Raw genomic sequence first — 13,188 nt, 5'->3', positions numbered from 1 at the left:
TTGATCACTTCTACAAGTTTTGTAGTAGAATCCATAGTGTTTTCCAGATATACGATCATATCATCTGCGAAGAGTGAAAGTTTGATCTCTTCTGACACTATGTGGATACCCTTGATCGCCTTTTCTTCCCTAATGGCAATGGCTAAAACTTCCATTACAATGTTAAAGAGCAATGGAGACAATGGGCAACCTTGCCTGGTTCCTGATCTAAGTGGAAATGATTTCAATTTAGCTCCATTCAATACAATATTGGCTGTGGGTTTGCTGTAGATGGCCTCTATTAGTTTAAGAAATGTCCCTTCTATACCAATTTTCTTAAGTGCTCTGATCATGAAGGGATGCTGGATATTATCAAAAGCTTTTTCTGCATCAATTGAAAGAATCATATGGTCTTTATTTTTAAGTTTGTTTAAGTGTTGAATTACATTTATAGATTTACGTATATTGAACCAGTCTTGAGACCCTAGGATAAATCCGACTTGGTCATGGTGTATAATTTTTTTGATGTGTTGTTGGATTCTGTTTGTTAGGATCTTATTGAGTATTTTAGCATCTATATTCATTAGTGATAGTGATCTATAATTTTCTTTTCTTGTTGGGTCTTTCCCTGGTTTGGGGATCAAGGTGATGTTTGCTTCGTAGAATGTGCTAGGTAATATTCCTTCTTTTTCTATATCGTGGAAGAGGTTTAGTAGTATAGGTACTAGTTCTTCTTTAAATGTTTGGTAGAATTCTGATACAAAGCCATCTGCTCCTGGGCTTTTCATTTTAGGGAGATTTTGTATAGTTAATGCTATTTCAGAACTTAATATAGGCCTGTTCAACATTTCCACTTCGTTCTGGCTAAGTCTTGGTAGGTGGCGTGCTTCCAGGTATTGGTCGATTTCTTTCAGATTTTCATATTTGTGAGAGTAGAGTTTCTTATATTTTTCATTAAGGATTTTTTGAAATTATGAGGGGTCTGTTGTTATTTCATCATTACCATTTCTGATTGATGAAATTAGAGATTTTACTCTTTTTTTCCTAGTTAGGTTGGCCAAAGGTTTATCTATTTTATCCATCTTTTCAAAAAACCAGCTTTTGGATTTATTGATCTGTTGTATAGTTCTTTTGTTTTCAATTTCATTTAATTCTGCTCTGATTTTGGTTATTTCTTTTCTTCTGCTGCATTTGGGGTTGAAGTGTTCTTCTTTCTCCAGTTGCTTGAGATGTTCAATTAAGTTATTGACTTCCTCTCTTTCCGTTTTCTTGAGGATGGCTTGCAGTGCTATAAATTTCCCTCTTAGGACTGCCTTTGCAGTAACCCAGAGGTTCTGGTAATTCGTGTCTTGATTGTTGTTTTGTTCCAAAAATATGGTGATTTCCTTCTTAATCTCGTCTATAACCCATGTATACTTCACCATAAGGTTGTTTAGCTTCCATGTTTTTGTATGGGTATGCAGGTTCCTGTTGTTATTTAGTTCAACTTTTATTCCATGATGGTCTGAGAAGATGCAAGGAATAATTTCTATTTTTTTAAATTTGCTGAGGTTAGATTTGTGGCCTAGGATGTGGTCAATTTTAGAGTATGTTCCGTGGACTGATGAGAAGAATGTGTATTCAGTTATTTGGGGATGAAATGTTCTGCAGATGTCTGTTAAATCCAGATGTTGAATGGTTGAGTTTAAATCTAAAATTTCTTTGCTTAGCTTCTTTTTGGAGGATCTATCCAGGACTGCTAAAGGGGTGTTAAAATCTCCAACTACTATGGAAATGGAGGAAATCGAGTTGCTCATGTCTGTTAGAGTTTCTCTTATAAATTGAGGTGCGCTGTGGTTGGGTGCATAAATATTAATAATTGATATCTCATCATATTGAGTATTACCTTTAACAAATATGAGGTGTCCATCCTTATCCTTAATTATTTTGGTTGGTTTAAAGCCTATTGCGTCTGTGAACAGGATTGCAATGCCTGCTTTTTTCTGCTTTCCATTTGCCTGGAATATAGATGACCATCCCTTCACCTTGAGTCTTTATCTGTCTTTTAATGTAAGATGCAATTCTTGGATGCAGCAGATATCTGGCTTGAGTTTTTGTATCTAGTCCGCCAACCTATGCCTCTTAAGAGGACAATTTAAACCATTCACATTAATTGAGAGTATTGATAAGCCTTTCAAGAGACCGGTGGACATTTTTAATCCTTTTGCAACTGTGGAAGTTGGAATTTGATCAAAAATTTTTTGGGTGGGTTTACTTTTGTGGTGGAGAATTACACTGGTCTTTATGGAGGATAGGTCTAAGAATGTCCTGGAGAGCTGATTTAGTTGTGGCAAATTTCTTCAACATGTGAATGTCGTTGAAGTATTTAATTTCTCTGTCATAAATGATGCTAAGTTTAGCTGGGTACAGGATCCTGGGTTGAAAGTTACTTTGTTGTAGGAGATTAAAAGTCGATGACCATCCTCTTCTAGCTTGAAAGGTTTCAGCAGAGAGATCTGCAGTGATTCTGATATTCTTCCCCTTGTAGGTAATGCTTTTCTTTCATCTGGCAGCTTTCAGAATTTTCTCCTTCATATTAACTTTAGTCAAATTGATTATGATGTGGCTGGGGGATGTCTTATTTGGGTTGAGTCGTGCTGGAGTTCTGAAACTGTCTGCTATCTGAATTTCGGAATCTCTTGGCATGTCTGGAAAGTTCTCCTTCATAATCTCATGGAGAAGAGACTCTGTGCCTTGTGAAGCCACTTCGTCACTTTCGGGGATCCCTATAAGATGAATATTAGTTTTCTTCAAATTATCCGGGAGCTCTCTGAGAGAGTGGTCTGTTTTTGCTCTCCATTTCTCTTCTTCTTTGAGAGTTTGGGAGCGTTCAAAAGCTTTGTCTTCAATGTCAGAAATCCTTTCATCTGCTTGCTCCATTCTGTTACTGAGGGATTCTACTGTGTTTCTCAGATCTTTTAGGGATGCAACTTCTTGTCTCAATGCATCGAAATGTTTGGTCATTTGGTCTTTGAATCCGTTGAATTATTGAGATAACTTTTGGAATTCTAATTTGATCTTATTTGCTATCCAGATCCTGAATTCAATTTCTGACATCTCAACTATTTGTTTGTGCATGGGGTCTTGTGCTGTTTCTGCCCCATTGATCCTTGGGGGAGTTGATCTACTCTGATTATTCATATTGCCAGAGTTTTTCTGTTGATTTTGCCTCATGATTGTTTTTCTCCATTGCCTCTAGCTGTCCTCAGAGTTGGGGAGGTTTCTCTCCAAGATTAGACCCCAGCGGGATCACTCTATTGTTGCTGGATCCTTGTAAGGAGAGACCGTGTAGTTCCTCTGGGGCTGCTCTAGCTAGGGAGTTCTGGTTGTGGAAGCAGCTCCAGTTTGTGACACACCCGGATCCAGCAACAGGGCTGGGGGTGGTGCGCACAGTTCTGGGAGTGCCAGGCGCCCAGTGACTTTGGCACAGAGAGCCCAAGGCTCCAGCAGTCTCTGGCCAAGAGAAGAGCTCTGCGCAGAGGCAGGGAGGGCTCCAAAGGGCACACAGCTACCAGAGTCCCTGTCTAGATGAACAGGCTAGTGTGGAAGCTGGGAGGACACAGGAGGGAGGGCGCAGGGTTGCGTGGTCCCGCAGTTCCTGGTCAGGGAATGTGGAGGCCCGGTGGGTGCAGGTCACCGGTCGGGGGTCGCTGCACTGCTCTTATGGAGGTCTGGGCGGCACCAAGTCCTGGAGTTTGAGGTTGCTATGAGCTGTGATGTCATGGCACTCTACCCAGGGCAAAAGCCCAAGGCTCCAGTGTGCCAAAACCGTCTCACCCTGCCCCTAAGAATTAAGGCTGTAAGGCAGCTCAGTCCCCGCCTTTAGGCTGCTCAGTCAGTAGGTTACTTTGACCGGCCTAATCCTTGCTCTGAGACCCTGAGGGTGGAGCTTGCTGGGGCAGTTCTTTCACAATGGCTTCCTGTGCCCAGCTCAGTGGCTCAGTCTGGGGCCCAGACAATGCCCAAAGTTCTCCACACTCCTGCTCAAGCTCTCCCCAAGGCAGATCAACTGAGTGCCAAGTCCAAGTACACCGAAACAGTTCACAGGTAAGGCCTTTCCGGTTTGCAGTCTCACTGCCGCTTGTACTTACGGTTGCCGGCGTGATTAGGTCGATTGAGCACACACAACCACTTGCCAGTTTTCCACTGTTTTTGTCCTCCTCTTGGGGTCCAGAAGTCCCTTGCTGGCTCCCTGTATCCTCAAAGGGATGATTATAGGCAGATCCCACCGGCCAGAGATGCCTGGAGTCTTGTCTCCCCAGACTCGCTGTTCCCAGTTGCAGGAAAGCTGTTACTCGGCCGCCATCTTTAATCTCCCCCAGTTTAATGTTTTTGTTTAAATTTTATAAAATTAGTATTTATTGCATTACTCTTAAAAAATGTTTTTCACATTAAAAAAAGTATTACATGACATTGTAAGCAGCTATTATTAATTTTTTGAAGACTGACATATAACAATGTAATAAAATAAATACAACTTTTATGCAATTTGCCCTAAAAAAAGAATAACTGTAATGAGGAGAGCACACAGATATTCTTTGCAGCATTTCATAAGAAGTCTCTTGACAAGAAAATAAGGGCAAAAAAGTAAACCTTGCAATGGCTCACACTTAATCCCAGTGATTTAGGACATTGAGGTAAAAGGATCACTTGAGCCTAGGAGTCCAGTACCAGTCTGGGCAACACAGCAAGATGCCATCCCTAACGATAATTTAAAGATTAGCCAGTGGTAGCGAAATGCCTTTAAATCCCAGCTACTCAAGAGGGCAAGGCAGGAGGATTGTTTGAGCCCAGGTGTTTCAGGCTGCTATGACTGTACTACTATGATAAGATATGACTGTACTACTAGACTACAGCTTAAGCAACAGACATACCCTGTTTCTTCACTTCTTTTTTTTTTTTTCTGTTTGTTTGCTTGTTTTAAGACAGGGTCTTGTTCTATCACGTGAGCTAGAGTACTTGGTGAAATCATAGGCCACAAACTCTTGGTCTCAAGCGATCCTTCTCCCTCAGTCTCCCAAGTAGCTGAGACTACAGGCACAAGCCACTATGCCCAGTTAATTTTTCTATGTTTTTGTATACAGGGTCTCACTCTTGCTTAGGCTGGTCTTGAAATCCCGGCCTCAGGCAATCTTCCCACCTCAGCTTCCCAAAGCTCTAGGATTACAAGTGTGAAACACAGTGCCTGGCCACATTTTATTATTCAAAGTATAACATTTTCTAACAGTAAAACAAATTGTGGACCAAATAAAAAACAATAGATAAAATGCCTTCTTTTAAGTTTTATATAAAAACTTTTCTTCATTTCACAGGAGATCAAAAGACAAATAATAGAAACCACTTCTGGATAAATGGATTGCGGGGACAAGATTGCTGACCAGAGACACCAGCTACTAGACCATCTCAGAAAGAAGGAAAGTTTTAGGTGAAAAAGAAAAATCAAACAAATAATCATAAAATGGGTGTAATTCTGAGGGGAAAGTGCCAATAAACACATGAAAGAAAAAGCTCAACATCTCTAATCATTTGAGAAATGCAAATCAAAACCATAATGAGATATCACCTACCTCCAGTGAGAGTGGCTCTTTTTAAAAAGTCCCAAAACAACAAGTGTTACATGGATGCAAAGAAAAAGGAACTCTCACACACTATCCTTGAGACTGCAAACTCGTACAACCTTTTTTTTTTTTCTTTTTTGTAGAGACAGAGTCTCACTGTACCACCCTCGGGTAGAGTGCCATGACGTCACACGGCTCACAGCAACCTCCAACTTCTGGGCTTAAGCGATCCTCCTGCCTCAGCCTCCCGAGCAGCTGGGACTACAGGTGCCCACCACAAAACTCGTACAACCTTTATGAAAAGCAGTACAGAGATACTTAAAAAACTAACAGTAGACCTACAATTCAATGTAGCAATTCCGCTACTAAGTAATCACCCAGGGGACAAACGGACATTTTATCATAAAGGCACTTGCACTCAATGTTTATATCAGCACAATTAACAATTGTGAGGATGTGGAAACAACCCAAATGCCCATCAATACATGAGTGGATTCATGAAATGGTGATCTAGCATCTTTTCTAACTACCTAGATCAGCGGTTCTCAACCTGTGGGTCACGACCCCTTGATAACAATGAAAATACATTGTGGTATTAAGAAGGTTGAGAACCACTGACCTGGATGGAACTAGAGACCATTTTTCTAAGGGCAGTTTAACAAGAATAGAAAAACAAACACCATGTGTACTTATTACTAAATTAGAATGAGCTGATCAACACTTACATGCACATAGGGAAGTAAAACTCAATGGGCATCAAGTAGGTAGGGGTGGGTGAATTCACAGCTGATGGGTATAATGCACACACTCTAGGTGTGGGGAACACTACCTCTGACATAAGATGTACAAAAGCAAATTGTGAAACAAAAATACTGAAATTTTAAAAACTTCTGCAAAAAAAAGTAAAGACTGTTCAGTCACACTGAAAAGGAAAATACTTCCCAAATACAGCAACAGCCAAAGAAGCTTCCTTTCATAAACTCTGCTTAATTTCCACTGACATCTAGAATTTAAACAATTTTAGATGCAAAATTACAAGAGTACTTACTACGAAACTATAACCACAAATCTATGTTTAAAAAATAAATAAGATGCTTCTCTTTCCATTTGTTTCTCAAGCTTCTTATGAAAATTTTAAGACACATGATAGACACATTAAAATAAGCTACAAAGATAACATAATGCTATAAAATGATGCTGGTATTTGAATGGTTTTTAAATACTACAGGTAAAAAGAAGATTGTAAAAGCCTCCTAAACACATACAACCATATTCTTCTTATTAAGTAAGAAAATACGATGCCAAAAAGAAAATTTTAAACATTCCTTACATTCTATTACAAATGCAACATAAGACCCCTGAGTATGAGCTATTCAAAAATATGTTGAATAATTTAAAACAACAAGAAATTAGTAGAATTTACTACACAGTTTAACAATTTAATCCACTTTGGTTTAAGGTTTTTTATATGTGAATTTCTCTAACTGGAATCATTCCACTATCCAAAAAGATAGCTTTCAAATGGTAAAAATAAAAATCACTTAAATAATTTTCATAATTTTGCCATACCTTTTGCTATAGCTTCTTTATATTTCTCTTTAGCAGAATTCATTTCTTTTATTAATTGTCGATAACTGGATTTTAATTTCTCCAATTCTGTCTTTGTAACCTGTCAAAGAACAAAATACAGAAAATCTATTAAATGTTTATATTAAACTGTTTTTTTTTTTCATCCAGATGGCAGACTAGGAGAATTTCAAGGACGCCTTAACCACTTATAAGAACTAAAATAATATATAGACAATCACACTTTAAATACATTATCCAAGAGGGAACATGGGAGTCCCTCAAAGAAATGACAGGAGTCACCAAAATCTACAAAGGAGAGGGAAAACAGGCAGCCTTCACAGCTGGGCCTGGCCAGGATCCAGAAGCAAATCCCCAATCCAGTAGGGGGTGTGAGTGAGTGTCTCTCTGCAATCCAATTTTCTGCTGAGGAATCATATAATCCAGCCACAGGAGAGCATCTTGGAACTGACTGAGAGACTGTGAGAAAGAACTGCTGTAGGGGCGTAACATGCCTGCAATTTCATGCCCTATCTGAAACCTAACATCAAGATGCCATTCTTTTTTCTTTTTTGGAGACAGTCTCAAGCAATTGCCTTGGGTAGAATGTCATGGTGTCATAGCTCACAGCAACATCTAACTCTTAGGCTCAAGAGATCCTCTTGATTCAGTTTTCTATTTTTCGTAGAGACGAGGTCTTACTTTTGCTCAGATTGGTCTCAAACTCATGAGCTCAAGCAATCCACCTTCCAGAGTACTAGGATTACGGGCATGAGCCACGGCACCTGGCTGTTATTCTTCATATTACGTCTCATCAGACAGTGTGCAGTACTGAGAATATGCAGAACTGAGAACCAGCAGCACTAGTCATAGGTATTAAGGACACTCAGGCTGCAGCTTATAGAACTAGGCCATGCGTGGGGGCTGGGCTCCCACTACCACGACTGAGAAGTGATTATGACATGGGCTGCAGCCACCGGCACTGGAAGTAGGCACTGCCTGTCAGGCTTAAGAAGGACGGGAACTGCCACAGAGGGTTGTTCTTGATCTGGGCAGGGGCTGCTGTGGCCCAAGGATGAGACGCAGGCAAGGCACAAACTACCTGGTTGGCATAACAGCACCCAGATTGGCTGCAAGAGCTAGAACAGGGCACTGGTAGGACTGAGGCATGAAAGGAACAAAAGTCCCTCACATGACAACAAAAGTCCCTCACATGCCAGGCAAGGCTGTGGCTACTGGAACCAAGCCCACCTCCCTGTGGCAGGACCTCATCACAGTGACAGCCACTCCTCACGTAAGCATTCAAATTGTGGTATATATATACCATGGGATATCATTCAGCCATTAAAAAAGATGGAGACTTCACAATTTTTACATTTACATTCTTCTCAGTAAAGTATCGCAAGAATGGAAAAATAAATATCAATATACTCAATACTAATATGAAACCAATATATAAACAATTACGTGCTAATATGAATAATAAAACACAAATATAGCTTAGTACGGGGGCAGGGGGAGGAGAAAGGGAAGGGAAGAGGGGTAGGACTTTGGCAGAGAGAGAGAGGGCAAGTGGTGGGATCTCTCAACTATTGTGCACACTGTGAGGGTGTATGACATGCACTCTGGGTGAGGGGCTATTTTACAACTGGAACTTTACCCTGGAAGTGAGAACTATGTAATCTAAAAATTTGTACCTTCGTATTAATTTGAAATAAAAAAAAGAAATTATGGAACTCAAAAATTCATTGAAAGAAATAAAAAATACATTTGAAAGCTTGAATAATACATGAGAACAAGAAGAAGAAAGAATTTCAGAATTTAAGACAAATCTTTTGTGGTAACACAGTCACATAAAAATGAAGAAAAGATAATAACACTTAATGAACAGAGGCTTAGAGATGCTTAGAACTATATAAAGCAACTGAATTTATGAATTATTGGCATTCCCAAAGGTGAAGAGAGATCAAAAGTTTTACTAAGCTTATTTTATAAAACAGTAGAAGAAAACTTCCCACATCTAGAAAGATGTTAGACATCCAAGTACAGGACACTTAGCAATTCCCAGGCAAATAGTACAATACAAAAAGGACTTTGCCATGGCACAATATAATCAAACTGTCCAAAGTCAAAGTGAAAGACCAAATTCTAGAACAAGCAATAGAAAAGTGTCTAGTTACCTAAAAGGAAAACCTTGTAAGACTCATAGCAATCCTCTCAGTAGAAACGTTACAGAAGAGAATACGATGACAAATTAGAAGTGCTACCCAAGAATTCTATATTGAGCAAGATTAATGTTCATAAATGAAAGAGAAGCAATCTTTCACAGATAAATGAATACTGAGAGAATACGACAACTGGCCCTTCAAGAAATGTTCAAGGGAGTCATAAACTTGGAAGCAAAGGTATGACATTCACCATTATGAAAACACATGAAAGTATAAAACCCACTGGTAAAGCAATAACTCAAAGGAGCAAGAGAAAAGAACCAAATGGTTCCACTGCAGAATTTCCCCAAACTATAGTGGCAAACAGAGACAAGGAAGAAAGCATTTATAAATAACTACACAATAATTAACAATATGACAGGAACAAAACCACACATATCAATATTAACCTTGAACGTGAAGATATTAAATGTACCACTTAAAAAATACTGATTAACAAAATGGAATAAAAATCATGATCCAATTATACACTATTGACAAGAAGCTCACTTTACCTATAAAGATACAATGAGGTATGTACCACTTTTTCTAGGATGAGTTCTTGAATTTAATTGTCAGACCTCATATCTTTTAATCAATGTTTTACATTCAATAAAATAAGATGCTATTTGTTAGAGACTCCAAACCTATTTCTTGTTACAAAATGACAATTTTTCAGGTCAAACAGGATAAAATATTTCAGTGAATTTAAAAAAGCAAATTAAAGACAAAATTTCAATATGGAAAGACAAACCTTGATCATCTCTGCCTCTATCTGCTGATGAACGCCTATATAACTTTTCTTCACCTGCTGTTTGTCCTTGATCATCATGGTGAGCCTGTGTAAGGGTCCAGAGTTTAGGTCCTCTGCATGTGTCTTCATTATCCTACTAAGTTGTTCTGTCTGCTGAATCATGAGTAGCCAGGACTTAAACAAGAAGAAGAAAAGAAAATTAGCATTTGTAGGTTTCAATTTAGCTGTGCTTTAATTGTTCAAAAGTTTTAAATATTTAGCTTTACATGAATTATTACATTAATATAAAACACAGGTTTTTCGCAATAGTGCAAATAGCTATGAACAATTTGTATTTAACATTTTTAACGTCTACTACAAGTCCTTCAAATTCCATTAATCAGAGACTCTATAGAATTTTAGGGAAAAGATTAAGGGACTCCTTGAGAGTCCACACTTGCAGCCTTCATTTTATCATTTCTTAACTTTTTTCTAAAACACTGAAATACTGTTCTGCCCACACCATTCTAATGTCCCAGTAGGGTCACCAATTCTTTTTTTTTTTTTTTTGTAGAGACAGAGTCTCACTTTACGGCCCTTGGTAGAGTGCCGTGACCTCACATAGCTCACAGCAACCTCCAGCTCCTGGGCTTAAGCGATTCTCTTGCCTCAGCCTCCCGAGCAGCTGGGACTACAGGCGCCCGCCACAACGCCCGGCTATTTTTTGGTTGCAGTTTGGCCGGGGCCGGGTTTGAACCCGCCACCCTCTGTATATGGGGCCAGCGCCTTACCGACTGAACCACAGGCGCCGCCCAGGGTCACCAATTCTTAAACTTCAAATGCAATAGACATTTTCTAATCCTTATTTTAACCTGTCTCTCTCTGACATCACATTCTACTGACTCATTTCTTACAGTAACTCTCTTCTTTGGGGGCTTGCATGGCTTCCTATCTTATTCTCCAGCATTCCTGACTTGTTTCTAAAATTTCCTTCTCAGTCTGTGGTACCTGTTCCTTTGCTGCCTGTGTCTTTAACACTGGTATTCTTGGTATTTCTGCAGCCCTCTTCTTTTCTTAATAAATACTATTAGGTGGTAACATTTCCCACACAATGCATCTAAGGGGCACAACACATTTACTCAATAGCAGAGACATATAATAGTGAGTTTCAGACTAGTGGACACACAGATATGGATACTGCTGGAAGAACGGCATTTGTTATTGGTTAGACTTTGTGATGGATATATACACTGAGAAGAGGAACAAGGGAAAATTCTTCACTAAAGGTGTTCAAAATTCCATTCAGAAAAAATTAATAGAGACATGTCACAGTCAGAGAGCGTCTATTTCAAAGATACAAGAAAAAGAATAAGATACGGTCTCAGATATTAATAAGAATAATTTTCTCGGGCGGCACCTGTGGCTCAGTGAGTAGGGCGCTGGTCCCATATGCCGGAGGTGGCGGGTTCAAACCCAGACTCGGCCAAAAACCACAAAAAAAAAAAAAAAGAATAATTTTCTCTTTATTACTTTTGACCTATGAATAAAGATAATTATTCATTCTGCTAACTTTCCAATTTAATTTCAAATCAAAAACATCTAATAGAAGTATAGCTTAAAGAAGCAAATTCTTAGCCATAGTTCATATTCACCAGGGTCTAACTTGGTAATCTTGTTTCGATACACTGCTATAATTTTTTTTAAAAAAATAATTAAGATTTGAGGTATTTTTTAAGAACAGTTGTTGTAAAATGCTGCCATGAAAATGGAACATGATGTGCAGTCTATAAACCCATCATATTTACTTTTAAATATGAAAATGTAACCATTAACATGCTCCGACCATCACAAAGCAATTTAAAATGATACAGCATTTCCTTTAAAATCTAAAATTTAACAAAGACGCAATAATAAAAATATTATTGATACAATGAATTAAAAATATAAACTAAATGGCCATAATCATTTATGTAGCTTTGTCCGTTTTGATTAATATTTTCACTTCAAAAAATACAATTTGGAATACAGTTTGGAAAAACATTCTATGGCATGTGTTAAAAAAAAAAAGAAGAGATGAGACAGCGTTCTTACTCTATCCTCAAAAAATAAATATTTCTAGGTGCTGTGAAACAATAAATTTCCATGATTCTGTGTAGGAGCTGTTGCAGTCTAGGGAAGAAGACTTCTTGGGCACATTTAATTCACATGGTCCTCCTTGTCCCAGAAGAGCACATTTAACCTGCTTAATACCCCTGTTCATAATAGCCACTGCAGGAAGTCCAGTGTCCCAAAGCATTATATTATCATCCCAACCATTAACCCCATATTGCCTTCCATATCTAATCCAGTCCAGGCTGCTATCTAGAATCCTGTTATCCTCAAGAACTCCTACTCTATGATTAGACAAGTCCTCCTATGCCTTATCAGAACTTTCCATTTATACTGTAGCTTTAACAAAAACCTGACTCTATCCTACTCCAATGCCTGAACACTGTTAATAAATATTCTGTCTCTTCCTACAAAAGTCCCTACTCTATGAAGCTTAAGCTACTCTTCCCCATGAACAATCCATCAGCAAGTCTTTCAGATTCTATTAATATCTCCAAATTCAGCCACAAATCCACATTCTTCTCTCCATCTCACTGCCACTCCTTTGGAAGGTTGTGATTATCTCTGGCTTCGACTATTACAATACCTCCCAAATTGTACCATCGTGCTTATTTCCAATCTGTTCCCCTTCGGGGAATTAATTAATTAATATCACTGTTTTCCTTCAAACTATACATTGGCTTTCTTTTGCATTTAAAGAAAAATCCAACTCCTAAGAAATTTAATGTCTCCCACTATCCTCTATCTATCCTTCAAAACTCCTTTTTTGACATTCTCCACATAGTTAAACAAATTCTCAGAACATTGTTCTTCCTTATATCTAATTTCTCCCTAAAAGCTTTTTTCCCTCTTCCTAAAAGTTCTTCCTCTCCTTCACCTGGCAAGAGCCACCTTTTCCTTTAGTGATCAGCAAAATCTCATGAACCTTTGTTATTCTCTCTCTTAGCACTTAAAACAATTATTTATTTATCTGTTTTATACTTGGTGGAGTTTTTTT

The 13,188-nt window shown here is 38.5% G+C and overlaps 1 protein-coding gene across 3 annotated transcripts in view; it reads right to left on the bottom strand.

The window, feature by feature from the left end:
• Nucleotides 1–13,188, bottom strand: part of FER (FER tyrosine kinase) — a 392,818-nt gene that overhangs the window by 334,816 nt on the left and 44,814 nt on the right. For all 3 annotated transcript variants that reach the window (XM_053566752.1, XM_053566754.1, XM_053566753.1), the window contains 2 exons: nt 10,104–10,277; nt 7,146–7,245 (listed from right to left, as the gene is read on the bottom strand). In XM_053566752.1, the coding sequence (XP_053422727.1) occupies nt 7,146–7,245; nt 10,104–10,277 (274 nt within the window). The remainder of the gene's footprint in view (nt 1–7,145; nt 7,246–10,103; nt 10,278–13,188) is intronic.

Source organism: Nycticebus coucang, chromosome 17, assembly GCF_027406575.1.
Source record: "Nycticebus coucang isolate mNycCou1 chromosome 17, mNycCou1.pri, whole genome shotgun sequence".
NCBI lineage: Eukaryota > Metazoa > Chordata > Mammalia > Primates > Lorisidae > Nycticebus > Nycticebus coucang.
Note: the sequence above shows the minus strand (reverse complement) of the source record. Positions and strands in the feature narration are given on the sequence as shown.